This window comes from Primulina huaijiensis, chromosome 5 (assembly GCF_012295235.1).
Source record: "Primulina huaijiensis isolate GDHJ02 chromosome 5, ASM1229523v2, whole genome shotgun sequence".
NCBI lineage: Eukaryota > Viridiplantae > Streptophyta > Magnoliopsida > Lamiales > Gesneriaceae > Primulina > Primulina huaijiensis.
Genome location: NC_133310.1, coordinates 1323742 through 1345396, shown reverse-complemented (window position 1 = coordinate 1345396; position 21655 = coordinate 1323742). Strand labels below are relative to the sequence as shown.

At 33.7% G+C, this 21655-nt stretch overlaps 2 protein-coding genes and 2 long non-coding RNA genes across 4 annotated transcripts; 2 read left to right on the top strand and 2 right to left on the bottom strand.

Annotated features, from left to right (window-relative positions):
- Positions 1-1739: 1739 nt before the first annotated feature.
- On the top strand, positions 1740-5101 carry LOC140976192 (uncharacterized). Its single transcript, XM_073440136.1, has 6 exons — positions 1740-2273; positions 3014-3249; positions 3335-3593; positions 3971-4150; positions 4233-4388; positions 4646-5101. The coding sequence occupies exons 1-6, from the start codon at positions 2244-2246 to the stop codon at positions 4808-4810; spliced, it is 1026 nt and encodes a 341-aa protein (XP_073296237.1). The 5' UTR covers positions 1740-2243; the 3' UTR covers positions 4811-5101.
- A 547-nt stretch (positions 5102-5648) lies between these two features.
- Positions 5649-8058, bottom strand: LOC140976191 (uncharacterized). Its single transcript, XR_012175172.1, has 3 exons — positions 7707-8058; positions 6229-7475; positions 5649-5679 (listed from the first exon to the last, which is right to left on the bottom strand). It is a non-coding gene; the product is annotated as an uncharacterized lncRNA (long non-coding RNA).
- Positions 8059-12985: 4927 nt separating this feature from the next.
- LOC140976190 (uncharacterized) lies at positions 12986-15669 on the bottom strand. The gene is made up of 3 exons (XR_012175171.1): positions 15567-15669; positions 13457-14190; positions 12986-13178 (listed from the first exon to the last, which is right to left on the bottom strand). It is a non-coding gene; the product is annotated as an uncharacterized lncRNA (long non-coding RNA).
- A 4680-nt stretch (positions 15670-20349) lies between these two features.
- LOC140977431 (zinc finger BED domain-containing protein DAYSLEEPER-like) lies at positions 20350-20919 on the top strand. The gene has a single exon (XM_073442177.1). The coding sequence runs from the start codon at positions 20350-20352 to the stop codon at positions 20917-20919; it is 570 nt and encodes a 189-aa protein (XP_073298278.1).
- Positions 20920-21655: the final 736 nt, after the last annotated feature.

Genomic DNA, 21655 nt, shown 5'->3' with positions numbered 1-21655 from the left:
AATATTCATCCATTTTCGATGTATTTAATTCAATTGCAATCATGGACAACATTTAAGTTGATAGGGTGAATTCGATCAAAATTAAATTCATTAAACAATTTCAAATCCATGGCATAAAATTCATCCAACCAAATGTCCCTTTAATTTTTTAGAGAAATAAATTTGAATCTCTTTTTCTTCGCTTCAAATAAGGCAGCTGACTCAATTTGCAATCATCATTCCACTTTTATAAAATTCCAAAAAGGTTCATATGTAAATATATTAAACTGGCCACGTTCGTGAAATTGAGTGAATGGATGTCTGTATCGTCAATTCAAAGCAAAAGCGTTCAATAATTAAAGCACGAGTATTTCTGATGAATACTGCTTTCCCATCTGTTCTAATTAGTGGGATTTTGCCTTTTGCACCAATTTGTGATTTCATAATGTTACTAAGTGCTTTTGAAAGATAAATTGCAAAGCATCGAAAATCATATGGTGCGTAGGATAAGACATTAAATATTTGGATTTTTTTTTACAAACGGTCTCACGAATTTTTATCTGTGAGACGGGTCAACCCTACCGATATTCACAATAAAAAATAATACTCTTAACATAAAAAGTAATGATTTTTCATGGATGACCCAAATAAGAGATCAGTCTCACAAAATACTACCCGTGAAGCCGTCTCATATAAATTTTTACCTATGTATATTTATTTATCTTTTTTATATTATATTTTTTTCGTCTTCACAACCAAACGGTACCAGATTAAATTATAATTATTCCTATACTTGTATATACATTAATGAATTTAAATTTTGTGTGAGGAAGTGCAATTATTATTATTTGGGGTGGGAGGGGGGGGACTATTGAATAATTACCTCGAGTGAAATGGAAATGATGAGGAATTTTCGGTAGTAGGATTGCATGAACGTAACGTAGATGTTAAGCACTCCATCCAACGGTCAATATTGATCGACGAATGCAATGTACGCACCGGAAATGTCATTTTTTTTTAGAAGTAAGTTGAAATCATCCATAATTAAAAGATAAAAGTTGAAATGTTAAGATCTATACTCTAAAACCATCCTTGGAATTGAAAATATAATATTTAAATTCAGGCATAATTTTGTAATGACATATACTAATAATTTAATAATTTCATTATGATATGCTTTAGATTCATAAAATGTTCATATTATCTATAATCCAAAAATACAATTTTTTAAATTAAAAATCATAAATTAAAAAATAAAAAATACCTCATTTAAATAATAATTTTAATTAATTATGAGACAATCATACAAAAAAAAATCAATTTCAAAGTTCTTAATTTTAATATAACCGATAAAATTATTTAAATAAATTTTATCTATACCAAATTATCACACATAAAAATTAATTTATATACACATTATACACACAATTTTATTAATATCTAGAAAATGTTATATGTATAATGAAGGTTACACACAATTAAATATTACTTTTGAAATTATAAAATTACTCAAATACAACTTGATTGAAAGAACTATTTTAAAAAATATTTGTATAATTTTAAAAATAATATGTAATTACATGTAACATTTATCATACATATAACATAATTAGTAATATTTATCATCTATCTATGTATTTATAGAAAGGGAGAGAAAATAAAGTTTTTTTTAAGAGAAATAAATTATTACATTATAATGCACCGTTTACTCAAAAATAAACAAGAACAAGAACAAGAATTTCGGTAATTACTACCCGCGTAGTGGGTTGTTACAACATTCTAGTGTGAATAGCGTCAGCTACTTAGCTTTTACCCGGTGCCACGCCTTAAATTATGTGTATTATCTAGTTGTCGTTTCAAGAACATTAATAGATTACAGTACCTTTTTGAGCATAGCCTTTAAAGATCGAATTTTTAGCCCCTCGAAACTCTACAATTACTTGGGTGATTAGCCCTCTACACCGCCTACAATAAAGACTTGAATTTTATACTGACAGGGAAAAACAATTTCTTGAAATACTATGAATAAGCCTGGTAAAAGAGGAGAGGCAAGATAGTAGAGGGAAGAGTGCCCCAGACCCCGGTTGTACCCGTCAACGTCTTTGTGCTTTACGAGGAGCTTTGGTTGTTTTTCTCCACTGCTTACTCAGAGTCCGAGGCGCAATTTCTTACAGCTAATGTAGTACATTTAAAGATATATATACACAAATATTATAGTTGGGGAAGGAACCCTTTTGGGTTCTTTTCATTCTTGCGGAGGTATAATGGCTGAAGACATCTGTCTCTTCACCAAGGTGAGTTTTCTTTTCTTTTTTTTGGCCTTTCTTCATTGCTCGGTTTAGTTAATATTTTTTCTTAGTTGTATGGGTTTGAGTCTTTTAAGTAGTGGGGTTGCTCCTGGTTTCAGGAATTCAGTTTTTTGGAGGGGAGGGGGTGGCTGTTTCAAAAAATGTTCCAATTTTGAAGTGTTTGCTTTAGTTTCTGTATATTATCTTCTGGGAATTTTTGGAATCTGTTTAAAATTTGGATTTGTATATTACTGGGTTGGGAACTTGGGATGAGTTTTGAGGTGCATGGTGTCCTTTTGAAAAAGTTTTGATCTTCGCATCTGTGTCTTCTTTGAATGCATGAGAGAAGCTGAGGTTTGGGGTCTTGCTCCCAATGGAGTGTTGTTTTAGCTGTACTCTTGTTCGATGTTATTTGCTATCTTTGGGCCACTTGTTTTTCTTCTTGATGTGGCTTTGCTAGCTGCTTTTCCTCTTCTCTTTTGTGTCTCAAATGTCTTGCTGTTTTTTCCATTTCCCCTTATTTCTTGGTAGACATCTTTATAATCGTTGGAAAATTTGAAATTCCATTGATAAAAAAGGAGGAAAAAGATTTTGTGAGAATGTGATGTAGATTCTAGTACTATGTTATCAGATAAATAAATAAACAGATACACACATATATTAGAAGGATATAGTCTTGTAAGACACGATTTAAGTAAATTCATACATTAACAGTGATAAAGGGTTGTTCCTTTTGCAATCAACAGGGCACCGTAGTTGTAAAACCTCCCAAGAAATCCCCAGCTTCACTAAGGATGATAGTGATAGTTTTTGCCGTGGTGTTTGGTGTTTATATTTGCTCGGTCTGTCTAAAGCAAACCAACTTTCTTAGCCAAACAAACTTCCTGGACATCAAAATTAATATGAGGCATTGCCATACAAACAGCTTCGATAGATTTCAATTTCCACAGTTGTACTACCCAAATCCCACCACCTTTAGCAGGTAATTGTGATACCTGTGTCTGATTCAAATTTTGCAATTTGCCATAGGATTTGGTTTAAAATGCATACTCTTTCATGTATACTAGGGCTGAATGTGCCTGTAATCCGGTGCGACTATTCACTATTCTGTCCATGCAAAGATCCGGGAGTGGATGGTTTGAGACTCTATTAAATAGCCATACTAATGTAAGTTCCAACGGGGAGATATTCTCAATGAAGGAGAGAAGAAGTAACATTTCTTCAATTTTGATGACTCTGGATCTTGTTTACAATTTGGACTGGCTTACGAGTGCTTCCAAGAATCATTGCTCAGCAGCTGTTGGCTTCAAGTGGATGCTTAATCAGGTAAATTATCACATACTTTTTCTTAACATTTTTTTCATTTAGCCATTCTATTTTCTTATGTAACTTATTGTAGTATTACCGATAGTGGTTGTTATTAGTGCCAATCTTGTATTACTCAGATCAAACTCTATTCCTCAAGTCCTGGTTGCTTATTTAATAGTTTTCATCACAAGCATAACCGTTGAGAAGCTATAATTGCCCCTGATCTTCTATGTGTCTGCCTATATGGGATAGTGGTAGGATCATGGTGTTTGAGTTGTTGTATAGCTTAAAGAATTTTAATTCTCCAGTTACTATCTGTTGTAGCTTTTGATATAAGAGTAGGTGCTCAGTCTTACAAAAACAAACACCAATCGTTTTCATTATTTTTAATTCAGGGATTGATGGAATACCATAAAGAAATCCTTGAATATTTCAATGATAGAGGTGTTTCAGTAATATTTCTCTTCCGGAGAAATTTACTTCGCAGGATGGTTTCAGTGCTAGCAAATTCTTATGATAGATATGCGAAACTCCTGAATGGTACACATAAGTCCCATGTGCACTCAGACGAAGAGGTAACAATTTCCTTCTTCGACCTCTTGTATAACCAACTGAACACGTTAACAAAGATCTGATAGTTTTCCGTGCTTAATGCAGGCGGAAACTCTATCTGCATACAAACCTGCAATCAACTCAACATCACTGGTAGATGATTTGAAACTCATGGAGAAGATGGTCTTGGAAGCATTGGATTATTTCAGCAACACCAGGCACATTGTTCTCTACTATGAAGATCTCATAAAGAATCGAACTGTGCGTGCTTTTCAGCTTTTGATGAAAATATTTTGACATGTTAAATAGCACAGGTTTCATGTTCGATCTCAAGTCATAGGTTTAAGAAACCAGGTTCAATGCTTCTTGGTAAAATTTGAAAAAATAGAATGGGAATTTAGGCTCATCAATTGCAGCAATATTCTTGGATCAATGTCCTCTAATGATCCAAACTTGGATATCTGGTGGGATAAAATAATTCACCGTTCCTCATTGTGGTTATTTCTGTTATTTTTCAGAAACTAGTGGATGTACAAGATTTCCTTGGGTTGCCGAAAATGGAGTTAACTAGTCGGCAAGTGAAGATACACAAAGGATTATTGGCTGAGCACATGAAGAACTGGGATGATGTTAACAAGACTCTACGTGGAACCAAATACGAAAGCTTCCTAAATAGTGACTAAGCTGATTAGTGCATTTTAATCTGATACAGAAGTTGACTCTTGCTGACTCTGATATAGTTTTATGATGGATCAATCAATGCAATGTTGATCTTCACCTCATTAGTTTTCTGATTCGAATTTCTTGCGGACCAGATCATTCTTTTTCATCTTTTGCTTGCCCTATGCTTCTTTTTTGGGGTTGCCTTTTATAAGCATCCAAGAATTTGTATAGCTGTGTAGCATTTTGTATAGGCTTGTCAAGGAGAAAATGATGTAATTTTTCTGATTTTTATCTGTACTCATTCTTTGGTACGACTCTGCGGTATAGGGTGCATTGTTTACTGTGGTTCAGGTTTGTTTCGGTTTGGCTAATACATGACACTTCAAAATACCATGGAAAGAAAAATAGAAATCATTTGCTGAGTAAAGTGGTTTAAGCTATATATGAACTTCTAGATATAAACTCAAGTTCGGTTCCATCCCATTAAGCTCGTCAGACTTGAGAGGTGATTCGGCTTTTATTTTGCTTGTCTGCGTTTACTTTATCTACATTTTTAATCGAACTACAAAATGGCTAACTGGGACTTGAGTTTGACTTGATTCCTTGACAATTTTGAAACTAACTTTTAAGTAATTTTTGAGCCACGACTTTGTTGAACTTTGCAAATTTTTAGCTGCTATCAATGGTTACAGTCCTATAATTTGAACGTGAATAAATTTTTAGCATAATTGAAAGCTACATAAATTTTTTTCATCAAATTTATACCATTTGAAGGACGTGATTGATTACTGATGATCAGACAGAGAATGATTTATGTCCCATTCCTACAGTGGTTCTTGCACTGTTCAAACCATCTTCTCAAAGGAATCTGCCATCTGGTATCTACACACTTCACCATAACGTCGATTTGTATCAGATATTACTAGAACCCTGATGCATCGAGAGATCTCATTCGACCCAAGTCTTTGGATTCAAGAAAAAGTTGAGCATTATCCAATTCCTGAGTTTAAACATGCGTGATTCTGTTCTAATACATATAATATTGTTAGAGTGAAACTATTTTAGACTCCAGTGAGGCACGAATACCTACGTAACATTTATACTTTTTCTTATTATATCATTGGGGTGAGAGGGGCAGTGGCATAGTGACATACATCTCTCCCGATAAGAGAGACTTAATACTCATTTTTGCAGACATAAAAGTTGTTTGGCAGGTTTTTATCTGCCTTGTATATGACATCTCTAATTTTCTTCTTCAGAACCACAACCACTTCTTTTCATTGATCGGAGTAGTGTATTTTCACTGATAGCAGTTTTCACCAACTTCAAGTTTACACATTGAGTTCAGAAGAAGAAAGAAATATGCACAACCAGATAGGAGAGCACAACACACGCACACACACACAAAAGAAGAAGAAGAAAAAGAACGAAAAATAACCTTTTGATTATTGTAAACAGAGTTTGAATTTTCCGGCTGGAAAGTATCTTTCACAAACTGGAAGGTGAATCTTTGTCCCAATTGGCACGGGAACACAAGAGAACAAATAACATAATCATAAACTAAAACTAAAAGTACAGAAATGGTGAGCCCAAAATATGTTGTCCCCTGAACCGTAATTATAATATATGACCTAAAAACTTTAGGCTCCTGCGCATATAAAATTACTCTCATGCTCCACAACCACCCCACTTTGAGCTACACTGAAGCTGAACATTTATTTTGCTTTTCCTTTTCCATTGATTCTTTATGCTCAGTTTCTTGAACCTGATATTCCGTTGTAGTTATTTTAAACTCTGATCAAACAAATATTTTCAAATGATAAAGAGTTTTATTAAAAACTCTTAACAGTAACAATTCAATTCAATTTTTTTCAAATATAATACTTCAATTCAAATATTTTAAACTTTGTATATCATACAACAGTTTTAGCGCCAAATTTAGACGGCGGCTAGACCACAACCAAGCCTTAACCATGAGGGTAATATATGCCATTCTCAGATTAACAATCCTTTTGCACCAATTATTTCCTCATGAATCAAACTCACGACATTTTGTTCTAATATCTTGTGAACCAAATTTCTAACGCAAACCAAAGAGTCATACCTGAATAATGGTGCAAATCAAATCATTTAAACTGTACAAAAGCCTAACGCCGCGAAGCAATTGGCAACACTCCAACTTGTCTCACTGGGGCAAATGATTCCATGAGCCATGAGGTGAGTGATTACTTCAGTTGAATAAAATTCAACTGTGATGATTTGACGGCAAATGCAAATAACAAGTCCATTTGAAATACAAATCAACCTTTGTTGCACATAATCAAGTCATGAAGTACCTATTTCAACAAATTCCACGTCGAGAAACAAAAGGACACTGAACATATGGGTGTGTTTTACACAAAAGCTCGAGCTCATGACTATATGCACACGTACGGTCATTGCATTAAAGTAAAATCCAAGTTATGAATCTTAAACAGCATAACTCAGACTGAAGCATTTCCGATGATTAAGAAAAGAGAAGTGGCAGGCCATGTCTACTGCTCATTAAAGAATCTCTAACCAATTTGGACCTATCTTTACAGAGTTGGTTATATAAATACCCCGAGAATATATTGAGTTCAGCATCCTGCATTACTGATTGTATTGCTTTCTCTACAGTTTAGCCATAACCTCCTTATTCAATGCCTGCATCAAAGCTGACCTTCTTAATCCTCGTAATAGTACTATCCCAAAAAATACAATATGCAGAGGGAAGAAACTTGGAGTTTAAGGACAAGAACAAATTTACTCCAACTCACAAAAAGTTTTCACAAGAAGACACCAGAAAGTTGGCTAAACATGGTAAAATATTAACCAAGGACTACTCTGGTTTCACAGCATATAATAACAAGAAAAAGTTTAGTCCAACAATGATACCGTTACCACCAAGCCAAGCTCCAGCTGTGTCTCAGCCGCCACCACCAGGACATGTAGTCAGCTTCAGGCCTACTGCACCAGGTCACAGCCCAGGAATTGGACATTCTTTAAGGAAATAGGCTTAGAAATGTGTCATGAGTGCTGTGAATAGATATGCATGCATCTATGTTCCTCATGCATTCGCTACGTACCGCTCTCATTATCTCTCAGTTTGGATTATCTGTAGTTCACAAAACCATTGATAAGCAAGTGTGAAGGCAAATTCATCTTTTCTATTTCAGATGGGCATCAGATAGATATCCATGTTTTACTATTTAAACAATGTATTTATTTTGGCTATGATTAAGGTTCACTTTGCGGCACTATTTTTCTTTCTTATTTTAGGGTTTTGGAGGATTTCAAATAAATTTTGTAATAACATACAAATATAAATGTAGAATATTATGTCAGAACTGAAGAGGTAGGTCCTTGGTTTTATTGAATGATTTACTTCCAGTACCAGGCTGGGGCTTAAAACTTGACAGAAAGCAAGAAAAGGTGTTAAAAACTGAACAATAACAGTCCAAAGAATGACTTGATAACCTCAACTGAGGTGATCTTGTCTGAAGAATGTAATAAATCCCTAATGAGTGAACAATATAAAATATCAGCAAAATCAACGTCAGTTGTTATTCTCGTTAACATTGTAAAAGACACGAACACTGATAAAATGATCAAACATTAATCGAATTATTTTTCACTAAAATTAGATCGTAATCAACATCTATATTCAACGCAAAATAATATACACAAAATGGCGAAGTTTGTTAAGTAAATAAACTCCATTATCAGAATGATGAAACATTACACTTGATATCAAGTCCGGGATTTGGTACCATAAGATCAATTTCATTTGCATGAGTAATTGTTTTCACTTGAAGGGAAAAACATCATTAAACAATTAAATTCTCCACCATCGCTCCAAAGTTGATATTTCTTTTCCTAGGAACTTGAATTTAATCCGTGCAGTAAATACATAAGAAAAGCATTTCGTGAAAAGTAAAAGCTCGTGAATTTGGAAATCCTGCCTGGTAGCATTTTCTCAAATTTGACGAGACAGCATAAGGAAGTTCACGTTTTTAAAACAGCTCAAACCATTTTGCCACTTCATACATTCTGTTCTCCCTCTAATCAGGGACGTAGGCAGAAAAATTTTTGACCTAGGGCTGAATGACTCGATAAACAATAGTGACATGAACTAGATATAAGCTACTGCCTTGCTGTTTTTCGTCGAATAAAACTCATCGATTATTGAATCAGTATCTATCTTTGCACTAAACTTTCTTTCAATGTAGATAATTATATAACCTGCCAATAACTCTTCTTTCATCTTATTCTAGAGTGAGGTATTAAGAAATTTCATAGCTGATAATGATCGTTCAGTTGTTGCCGTAAAAACATGAAGCGTTAAAACAAGACAAATCAAATCTTTAAGAAAAATATACCGGAGCCGCGAGGCAGGCAGTCTAGGGCAGAAGATTTTCCCCGTCATAGTGCCCCGGGTGAAATTTTTTGCTCGAAACTCGCGTTGGGGCGGAAAAACAGAAAATCCACTAAAAATATATATCATGCGGAAGTTAATCTCAAGCTCTATACATACCAAAAATATAATCTTCTATGACTTCATCATTACGTAAGCTGAAAAATAACTACAAACTCAACCAAGACATAGTTTGAATCTTTCTGCATAATAAATGGAATAAACTAATTAAGTAGCAAAAAACAACCATTTCACCTCGTGCAAACTCAATCGAGGCCCTCTGCTGAATAAGCTTTTCAAATCTCTTATCAGAAATTCCTTTCAAATCCTCATCCTCACAACTTTTTTCAACTCGAGGCCCTTGCTTACAAAAGTACAGTTGATAGAGTAATTTCTCTTATGATTAAATGGGTTGAAAATAATTTTAGTGGACTAAGTTAGTAAATATAATTATTTTATGAACTAGACAAAACTTTAATGTAGGCTAAAATTATATATATACTATAATTACTAATAAATTTTTTTTTAACCAGGGCTGGAGCCCATTTGGGGTGGCTCCGTCCCTGCCTCTAATAATGCATATATAAGTTTCAGCTATAATGAATCTAATAAGGTAGAGAAAAAGAAAATTAAACGCTGCACGATAAAAATTCAAAACCATTAAGATTCAAAATGCATAGGAAGATCCTCAGTCTTGCCGCAAGGGTCACTATCAAGTAACATTCTTTTGCACTAGGTGCACTGGTGTAGTATATTGTTTATGATAATATTAAACTATTAATCATGATAATGGTCTACAGGCTGGCACGGTAGAGAAACAGATGGTCTCTATTCTCTACTATAATATGGCTGCTTTCGTTTCCACGGTCTAGTGGGCCAGCTCAGGGAGATGGTTCCAAAACCCAAGGAACCAACCATGGTATGTCCTTTTGAGGAATCTGTTTCTCAATTCCATGTTGGTGTAGAGTCAAAGAAAATGGAGGGACGAGGTATCACCGTTTAAAGCTCATCATTTGCTTCCTTTAACTTCTTAGAAATTCAACACCAAACAGTAACACATTTGACATAGTGCAATAGTCACTCAGAGGTTTGATGGCTCTGAAATTTTGGTAAAATAGTACTATTTACATAATTGCATGTTTGGCTATTACAAGAGATATTTGATCAAACAACACTTCTCAAATCAAGCCGTCCTAGGAATTAAAAAAAATTCCATTTCCCCTGGAGTTATTGAACCAAATATGCTCAGGTTGATAAATATTCAACAAATACAAGCATACATGTCTGCCACCATTAGTGCCCTTAAATTGTATCATCATTATTCTTCCCGCGTAAAAGGCTGTTTTTTTAGCACAATTAATTCATCATAAAAATGCAACAACAACATACATCTTCAGAAAAAGTTGTGCTGCAACATGTGACAGAAAAAATACATCTTCGAGATATTTTACATATTTTGATAAAGGATGGGTTTGCTTCAGTTTATGATTAATATCAGCATATTTATACAATTTACAGACATAACCATTGATCTGTAAAAGCCTCACTGCTCAGATTTTGAAGTTTCATTTATGCAAAACCATGAATAAACAAACAACGTGGACCAAACAACAAAAACAACTAAACAAGTCATATTTAACCACCAAAAAGCATGGTAAAACAGGAATAAGCAAGGCCATTTTTTATGGTTTACAATAAAGTCCAATATCAGGCAACATTCACTTCATCATAGAGCAGTTATATTGTGAATTATGCATGTTGCAATAGAAAGTCAAGGTGCTATCATATTATCATTGTTAATCTCAACCTATCAGTTCAAAAGCTCCAGATTTTCGTGAATAAAATTAAGCGTAAAGCACAATACATATGCGTGTGCTTGATTTTGTTGACCAAAATAACTTAAAGTTTGCATATGAGCCGTCCACTTAAAGAGGAAGACATGGCAAAGTGGCCAATACACAGAATCCAAGCCTTTTTCAGCCACCTGTCCTCTGTTTTAAGCCCAACTGGGCATGTTCTGGTATTTTATTAATCCAAGAAATCTAGGTTTCCAGACCTTATTTACCAAAAATATCATTTCCACCACCACCTCAAATGTATAAATAATAAAGCAACACTTGAACACAACGAAAAGCCATTATAATTCCAAAGTGAACCCTCAAGCAATAAACCTCATTGTATGATAACCTACCAAAAAATTATAAATCATTTACCAGTGCATTTATCTTTTTCCCTGATTGGCGGACCCATATGATATTTATTTCATGTGCAGACAGAGAAATGACTTCTTTTAGTTATCTGCAGCAACATGTTCATATTGCAAAGTGTACTAGGAGAAAGCCGAAAAAACCAGACAGCGACAGTGAACGGAAGATAGAAAAGCATTAAAAACCGATGTGACCTATTGGAGGAAATGACGGCTGTTAAATTTTAGCTTTAGGAGTAGACAGTGGTGAAGAGCAAAACCGTAATGCACTTCAAGTTTTACACAAAATCACCTCTATGTTGCACTTTGATTAACCTCGTGAAGCTCCAATCATATCATAATAACATAGAAAATATTTCATAATTTTGATCAAATTAGAACCGATTCCTAGCATTCCCCTCAAATTTAACTTGTAAACAATTGAAATGTTCAACTTAGGTACAAAAATCCCAAGTCTTCTTCAACTTCTTTGGCAGTCAAAATTTTACTTCAGGGGTTCAAGAAAAGTAGTGAAAAATAGACATAAATGGTGAAATCGGGTTAAACTCTTTCAATAGAAAAGACTCTTAGCATGCAGTGAAACATCTAAAATTTGTGAGTATTGCAGCCCACGTACACAAGGTTTGACGAAAGTTAATGAGATGGATGAATGAATATAAAAGACATAGAAATAAAACATGTTCGATCACGCTCTATTACCTAATTAAACTTCTAAATCGTTTAAGAGAAGGAGACTTAAACCAACAAAGGTGGGAGGTATTGAGTATTAATTTCTTTTAACAATGAACACCACCAAATATTAGAAGGAAAATTGAAAAGGTAAAGAATTATGGACTACATGTAGTAGGTCAACACTTTAATGAATACAATTTATGATGGTAAATATTCTTACATGATTAAACCCCCAGGCCCCATGATTATAAATACTAAATCAGGTGTGAGTTGAAAACATTGTGTTTCAAAGCAAAATATCATTTCCCTGTCTTCTACCACAAAACAATAACAGCAAACACACAGTCTCAAATAGAAGAAAAAGATCGTCATTCTTTTCTTTCAATGGCATTCATTCAGTATCTCCATATCTTTATAATATTTCTTGCATCTCTTTCCTGCCCAGAAATTCAGTTTACTGAGGGAAGGAAGCTAAAAGATCTGAAGAAGAATGAGTCTGGTGCTAACAAAAACCAGGAAGGGCTGCAACCTCATGCAACAAAACCCATTAACAATGAGCAAATCCCAGAGAGAACAAAGTACAATCCACATGCCATTGAACAGAGACAAATTCTTCCACCAATGACACCATATCACAGTAATGAATTTGGCAGTTCAGATATATCTCATTCGGATGATTTTCGACCCACTGCACCTGGAAATAGTCCAGGAGTCGGGCACTCTTTTACAGGACAAAAAGACAGTGTGCAAGCAAAGGTGAAAGGTTATGAATCAGGTGTAAGACACACTGTTGCGGGAAGAACAGACGATTTTCGACCCACAGGACCAGGCCACAGTCCAGGTGTTGGTCATTACTACCAAAACATGAACAAGTGAATGGGTTTAAACAAATGTTCACATGCATGAATATTTATGGTATCTTGTAATTATGGTTAATATTTTGTATATCCAACCAAACCAAGGGTTCTATTTCCTTCGTCTTGTATGTTGAAATTCGTCACAGGTGAACTACGTACTTGTGCACCTAAATAACCACTACCTATTGCAAGAAAATGAATGAAACCTCTCTCTCTCTCTCCATGCACATTTATCAGCCAGCCATGCGTACGTGCTTATGTGCATTTTCTTGTATGCAAACAACTAGACAATATGCATACATATAATCCTATGATTAACTGCAAATTGGAAGCAGTATACATTAACTAAGTAAGATGAACCATATATAAATTATATGCTACGCGACATGTTTTAGGAGTTTACAAGGTGTAAGATTTTATTGTGAAAACAAGTTTTTAAGATGTTTGGATACGATAAGCCAATAAAGTTTAAAAATATTTATGTGTATGCTATTACAATATAAATTTATTATCATGATTAGAAAATTGGACATATTATGAAAATAATGCAAATAAATATTTTGGACATATGTTGGTATATGTTACATTGAATATTGAGAGAGCATAATTGGAATGTAATAAATTTGTGAGAATATTTTGATCATTTAAAATATTAAAATAAGTTAAGATGATCCAGTATTCTTTATAATAATTCTTATAAGCTCTTATAAGAAAATTTACCAAATTTTTTTCAAAGCTAATATAAGCTCTCAAATATCTTATAACCTACTTTAATTTCAGTATCCACAGGCAGGCCTTCTCAATTTAAGAGCGAGTGACTTTCAACAAGTCACAATTAAGACCAAATATAATTACCAAAAAAAAAAAATCAACTCCATGCTTTGAATTGAAAACTATTGCAAGCCAGTGTTGTCATTGTTGTTATTTATTAAGTCCACCATTTCACTTCACTTGAATAGTACACTGAAACAGGAGTAACATGAAAAATAGTTAGGACAGTCCATCCATGCAACATTATGGCTCTTTCTTCTTTTCCTCTTTTAACCAAGTCAAAAAAATGATGACAAATTTGAAGAGTACCTTTGGCAATATAAAAAAAAACTAAGAGTAGTCAAACACGAGTGTCTTGATACTGAAAAAATTATTAACTTACAATCACATCCCCCAGATCCTCACTCTGCAAAAGTAATTGATTAGAATAAAAAGATTCTGTTTTCCACTTTGTGGGATCTGAGTTTTATCGACAAAAGGCAAAAATTTAGTCCAAGAAACACAATAATAAATTCAACAAGGCTCAATAGAAAATGACCATACTGCGGTAAGAGAATTCATTATTAAACATCAACATAAACTGCCAACTATCCAAATGGTAAGAAGAGTCCTGTTCATTTGAGAAATAGATGCAATAGATTAATCAATTTTCTTTCTAACATAAACTTGTCCCTGCAGCCACCCTCTTTCACCCCATGGTGGAGCCAATGAGACAGTGCGATAGCCCTTCAAATATAATTCTTTTTCTAAAAAGTTTGAGTTCTGTGTCATAATATATTGAATTTCCCACATTTACTCCGAAATTGCAATCTTGTTCATGCATGTTATGTGATACCCACATAAGAGTCCGGATTAGGGATGACCTGGGAAACTAAATGTATAGACCAAATTAGAGTCAATATGCATAATACTTTCCTCAGCAGCCGGGCATGGTGATGCCCGGGATTTTCCTTCCCCGGGCTATCTCGAGAAGCGGACCACAATCGAGTGTATTAGTATGGGATACCTTATGCTTGACAATCATTCCTGTCAGAATAACATGGGTTTGGCGTGTCATAGAAGTCATCAGAAGCAAGGTATAAGCAGCCATCTTACCATACTTAGCAGTGAGCACTAAAAACAAGGTAACGATGAGATCTCCTCCTATAAATAGCAGGTACCAATCTCATTTACAGATTCTTGAATTTTCAACTCTCAAGCACTCACGTATATTCACGCATATCAAGTAATTTCACCTTTCTTCTTTACTTGCTGACTTAAGCATCGGAGTGGCTACGCCGGACACTAAGCTCCTCCGGAGCCCATTCACGAGTTCTTTTACTTGTTTGCAGGTCACGGTGGAAGTCATCTTCTTGCTCATTTTCCTTAAACATAATTCTCTCACTTACAACTATCAGTACTATCCGGTGGATTTGCCCACGTATTTCATAACCGATTCACCCGGATCACATCGTTATGCAAACACATAAAATAGAGGCTGTCAACCAAAATAAAATTTCGAAGAGAAAGAAAAGCAAAAGGTGGAACAGCATTCCCAAATGGGGCAAGAACAATCCCTAACCCTAGGATTGAAAAAACAAAGCAATCAGCCTGTCCACCACTCCAATAAGCCTTTTTGATTTAAAAAAGGCCAACTTTTCAATGCGAAGAGCCAATTAAACAGCTTCGTGCACTTGCTTACAACTACAAGTCGATATCACACGCACATGCAAGCCATAAATTTTGAATTAACGACTCTCCAACATTATGTATAATCCTTTTACGAATCCGTAGGCACTGAAAATTAAATTCAGCAAATTTATACAGTAAAATAATGAAAAAATCGAACATCTTACCTTGGAAACTGAGTCCGAACAGTTGAACGAAACTTTTGAATTGTTTTTTTTTTTAATCGAATTGTCTATCCGCCACTGATTTGTGAGAAAGGCCCACCCCCACACCCACCACCCACCACCCACACCCGTCCCTTTCTATGTGAAGAGATTCTGCGAGAATTTAAATATGATCATGATTTTGACTGGTACTAGTTAATTACAAATTAAATAATGCCAGCCGCAAAAGGGCGAATCTTGAAGAATCTCGCACTTTTGTTCGAGATGTCCTGTTGATTCCTCAAAAAAGAACATATGATATGCTCAACGCAAATCTTTACACATTAATATGTTATTTAATTGAAAAAAATTATGTAAATGATGAAATTTTTTTGTCAAGGACGATTGATTTTTGATAAATTGTTGATGGTTTTGACCTCAAATTTTATATATATATATATATAGATAGATTTCAAGAAACTTGATTGATTTGAGGCGAATACAACCTCGGTAACATAGTTTTGATCGTTGCCATTGAGTTTTCTTATGTGACGTTGCAATCTTGCGTAATTATAATACATGACCAAAAATATTTTGTTGAGTGATTTGATTGAGTTATCTAATATCTTATTTCACAAAATACATGAGATTAAATATTATTAGGAAATTTGTACCGTGTGAAACTAAATATCATCATTTTTACTATAATTTAGCTTACTACATGTTTTTTTGTTGATGATTCAAACAATTTGTATTTCGTCTATTCATTGCATTTAGGATTCCAACGTTACGATACATTATATATGCATGATGGTATATTTTTTTAAACAAAAATCCTTTACAATTATCTCACGGGTTAATTATGTGATATGCATATCCGACCCTACCCATTAAAAGTATTAAAAAGGTGCTTAGACGCCTCCTCTGCATAACAGGAGGAACTTAGACACCCCCTACGGCCTGGATTGTTCCAGGCCGTATTGTTAGTTGTCCCACATGGGTTGGATAAAATTTCTGGGTCTTGCATATATGGGCTTGGACAATATCCTCCCTCCTTGAGCTAGCTTTTGGGGTTGAGTTAGGTTCAAGTTCCAATCTTAACATGGTATCAGAGCCCAGGTTCACCGTTATGTGTTGGACCACCCGTTCTGCCCATAATTGGGTCACTTATAAACTTCACGCTCCAGATGTTCATTCATGAGCGTGAGGGGGTGTGTTAGTTGTCCCACATGCATCGGTTAGATAAAATTTCTAGGACTTGCATATATGGGCTTGGACAATCCTCACCCTTGAGCTAGTTTTTGGGGTTGAGTTAAGTCCAAATTCCAATCTTAACACGTATATGGGTCTTTAAGCATCTCGCATTGAGCAATGAGTTTCATATACTTCTTGACTTATTTTTCATTCATAAAGCTTTAAGTTTATCCAACGCATATAACATATATACAAGGACTCTAGAGACGAAAAAAATCCGTTTGTGAAACATTTTTTTTCTTGTAGAAATAAAATCGGGATATTCATCGAATAATCAAGTAAGTAATTATGGTGCTAAAAATACATAAAAAGGTATACTTAAATGCATGTGGGGAGATTAATATTTAAACCGTAAACATTATATACATATATATTGTTTTGATCGAGTGGCGGCCATCCATTGTACTAATCATTACATAATATTAATTTTGGGAGAGAATCTAAATGCATAATTTCCTATTTTAATTTAAGTTGTCTTTATTTCTTTTATTATTATTATTATTTGAAACTGAAATCTTTATTTCTACGGAAGAGGTGTGCATGCTTAGTGTGTGTGGGAAGAGGCGCCATGCCCGCTAATTATTTCGCTGTTTAACAGCTATACATGTCCACCTCCTTTAAAATCTTTTCGGTACAACCACTCGTTTACATAATTATTTATATAATTCTTTACCGGGTTTGAAATTTTATTGATTACATGCGAATATAAAATAAGCTAAAATATTTCAAAAAGTTTTGTGGCAATTTTTTTTTTTTAAAAAAGGTGTCAAAGTTTTAGGGTCTAGAAATTCCTAATATTATTTATTATGTAACTTTTTTGAGAGAAAAAGAATCGTTGGTGTGTTTTAAGCACATTTAATTCAATTCCGCGGTCGAAACCAAAATCTTGTAGTCTTTTGTATGTATAAATGCACGTATGTCGTGTAATGTACAATCCACAATATATGTGATTTTTTGTATTAAATTCTTTTGTTGTTTTTAATTTTATACTTTCTCATAATAAATTTTTATGTTATGAATGATATAATCATTTAAAAATTCAAATGTTGGATAAAGATAATAAAAAAAGAATTTACTAGTTTTTAAAATTTTAGAAAGTGAATATGATAGTGATAAGGTAAACAAAAATTTAATAAAATATATTTTATAAAAATTTATATTAAATGAAAATAGAGTACTTTTATAATTTTAGAGAGATATCGTGGTATCTAAAAAATTCATCATGACACTGAAGTTAGTTACTCTAGGTGCATCAAAGTTATTTTTTTATATTTCAAAATATCGATGATCCCTTCTCGTTTCTTCTAGTTTTTACTTGATGCCTATTGAATTAATGTAGGATTCTAATGATTCAAAATTCTTGCAATATATGTCAAGAAAAGCTTGCATGCACCTCTCGCATATGGAGTTCCTGGGTGTTTGGGGGACCTGACCACATGCATTCTTTTGACCCTATAAATACATGGCTGAAACAAGCCCTAAAACTCACAATGTTTCTTCCCATTTCTTCTCTTTTCTAATACACCCTATTTTTCCTTCACAAATCCTCTAATTTTCCAATACAATTAATTAGCTTGTTGTCTATATTTCTCATGGCCAAATCCTTTGCTTGTTTGATTTTCATTATTTTCATCCTATCAAACCAAGTTTTTCATATCGAAGGACGAATTGTGTCCCGGGGAATGAATTTGAAAGATGACATTGCCAAAAATGGAAATCATGTTGTAAACCCTAAACGACGCGGATTACTTAGGTTCAAACTGGATAAAGGGCACGAGGATTCTTTTCGACCTACAGCCCCGGGTAATAGTCCCGGTATAGGTCATGATTCTAAGCATGACTAAGCAACCTTGCACGATCGATGTTGGATTGATTTATTTGGGTTTTCTAGTTTAGTTTCTGTTGTGTTCATATGCATGCAATATAAATTGTGTTTTCGTTGGTTTCATGTACTGTCTTTTATGTAATTTGAATCGATTTCTGTGTTGTGTATTTGTGGATTGTGCTTAAATCAAGTATATAATCTCTGGTTTTTATTCCCATGCATTAATATATAATACATTTATTAGAATAATACTGACCTATTTTTAAATTTTATATATAATATTTTTAAAAACGTTTCGTCCCTAAAATACATAAGCTCGCACTTACTTGAATTTGTGTGTTTANATATATATATATATTTGCATTCAGGTACTGCACATATATATACTGACTAAGCAAATGTGACGATTGGAACCTAATAACATTAACACCTCGATCAATTCAATTATTTCGAATATTTAAAATCAATTCAATACTCGTGCAGACGTAGTACTAACTCTTTTGTATTGCATCACATGCATGCATGATGTTTAGATAAAAATATATATATTGATACACGTTTTTTTTAAAAAAATAATAGTTAAATAGGTGTTTGCCATCGATAAGAATTTTTAATAATAATTAAATAGGTGTTTCTCATTGTTAAAAAATCTTTGGCATAAACTAAAATAAATTTAGGGAAACTTGAAAAATTAATCTTGTAGATTTGTCTCTATGCGTTTTTTGTTATTTATGTTATCAAATGTCAGTTTTGGTTTGTTATCTGTTTAGTTTTTATAATTTTAGTCTTTTTGTGACGTATTGCTGATATGACACCTATATCATGATACCTACGTGTCTCTAATGTGAATTTGATGTGTGCAATGCTACATCATCAATACTTCCGATGAAAAAGAACTAAAATTACCAAATATTGAAAGATATAAAGAAATATTGAAATTGTACAACATGAATTACTCAAATCGCAAAGAAACAAACATATAAGATCAAAATTGTTGTTTCCCATTAAATTTATACCACAAACTAGGACATCCTTCATCAAGATCCCTAATCCATGCATTTGACGTCGTATAGTGCCCTCATTTTGTTAGACAAACAAATTATGTAACTTGATTACACTAATATTTACAATGAATTTCCGTTCAAAGTATATCTCAATTATTCAAAAATAAATAAATAAATCAGCATTTTCTCATGCATATATAGCTCTATTACATACTAATTAATCTTTAATTTTTACACATATTTAGGTTGGTCTTAGAGTACTAGAGAATTTAAAAAGGATCGTAATGAGAGAAATTTTAAATCCGGAATATTAATAATTGAAAAAAAAATCAAATAAGGACTATAATTGATTTTCCATTGTGGATTTGAAATGGTTGACTTTCTTCAAACCCTAACTTCCATATTTAAAGACCCCCTCAAACCCTAGCTTTCATATTTGAACGCACTATTCAATTTCTTTTTTAGGTATTCCTTTTTCAATATTTCTTTTTTAGGTATTCCTAAATAGGGATGTCAATGGGTCCGGGTTTTACCCAGACTCGCAATGGACCCGTCCCATCTGGGGCGGGTTTGGGCATACATAATGGATCATGTGGCGGGTCTCAGGTCCAATTTTTCATACCCATTTGGGTATGGGGCAGGTCATGGGTCCTATAATACCCGTCCCATATATGTGGATATAAATGATAAATATGATAAATATTGGGATAATTGTCATATTATGATGGGGGTTGCTGCTGTATTGGATCCTATATATAAGATGAAGCTTGTTGAATTTTATTTTCCTCTAATTTATGATGAAATATCACAATCTAAAGTTGAAGAAGTTCGACAGAATTGTTGTCATGTATTGGTTGATTACCAATCCAAGACAACAAAATCATTGGGAAATAGTGGTGGTTCAGGGATTGATGGGACTTCATCTGATTCTAATATTGATGCATCTGATATTATTATTTTAGATATGTATGATAAATTTGTGGCTTCAAGTTCAAGCCAAGCTGCGTCAAAATCCCTAACCGAGTTGGATATGTATTTGGAAGAAATTGTCTTGCCACGAACTCAACATTTTGATATTCTTAGTTGGTGGAAGACGAATGTGGTCAAATATCCAAATTTACAGAAAATGGCAAAGGATATTTTAGATATTCCTGTGTCAACTGTTGCATATGAAACTGCTTTTAGCAATAGTCGAAGAATAGTTGGTCCACATTATAGTAGGCTTAATCCAACGACTTTGGAGACGTTGATGTGCTCGCGAAGATGGTTGTGGGGTGAGATGGAATGTAAATAAATCACAGTTTAATTTTGTTATTGTACTTTCATTTTAATTTTGTTACTGTACTTTCTCTCTTTAAATTATATTTTTTTACGATTTTAAATTATAGTTTTATATTTTCAATGTACTTTCTCTCTTTAATTTTATAGGTAAATCTTCAAGTAATTTACCAACTTGTCCCACCATTATTGATGAAGAGGAAGATGATCCTGAAGAATGTATCTGAAATTTTTTTTACTCGTCGATTTTATATTGATCTATTTAAGTTCTGTTATGACTTATTTTTGGGGATGTCAAGACTTTTTTTGGATAGCTAGTAACTTTTTTTTTTATGTAATTCATTATGTCGTTAAAATGCTTTGTTTGTTACTATTAAGTGTGGTCGAAGACATGAATTAGTTTTTTATTGTGTTGTATTTAGAGGCTTGTTTGTTTCATAATTCAATCATGTGATAAGAAGATTATTGTTTTCATTTAAAAAAATTCGGGTCTCGCGGGTCTCGCGGGTCTACCCAGCCCCATTTCGTATTCGGGGTGGGGCGGGTCCGAAGAATATTTAACCGGGGTGGGGCGGGTAATGGGTCAAAGTTTTCTTCATGGGACGGGTCGTGGGTTTAGTCATACCCGCCCCATTGACATCTCTATTCCTAAATGTAAGGTCTAACTATTTGTCAAATTGAGTCGAAATTTGTATATATTTAAAAAAAATTATTATACACTAAATTTGAAAATACATCACGTCAATTATTAA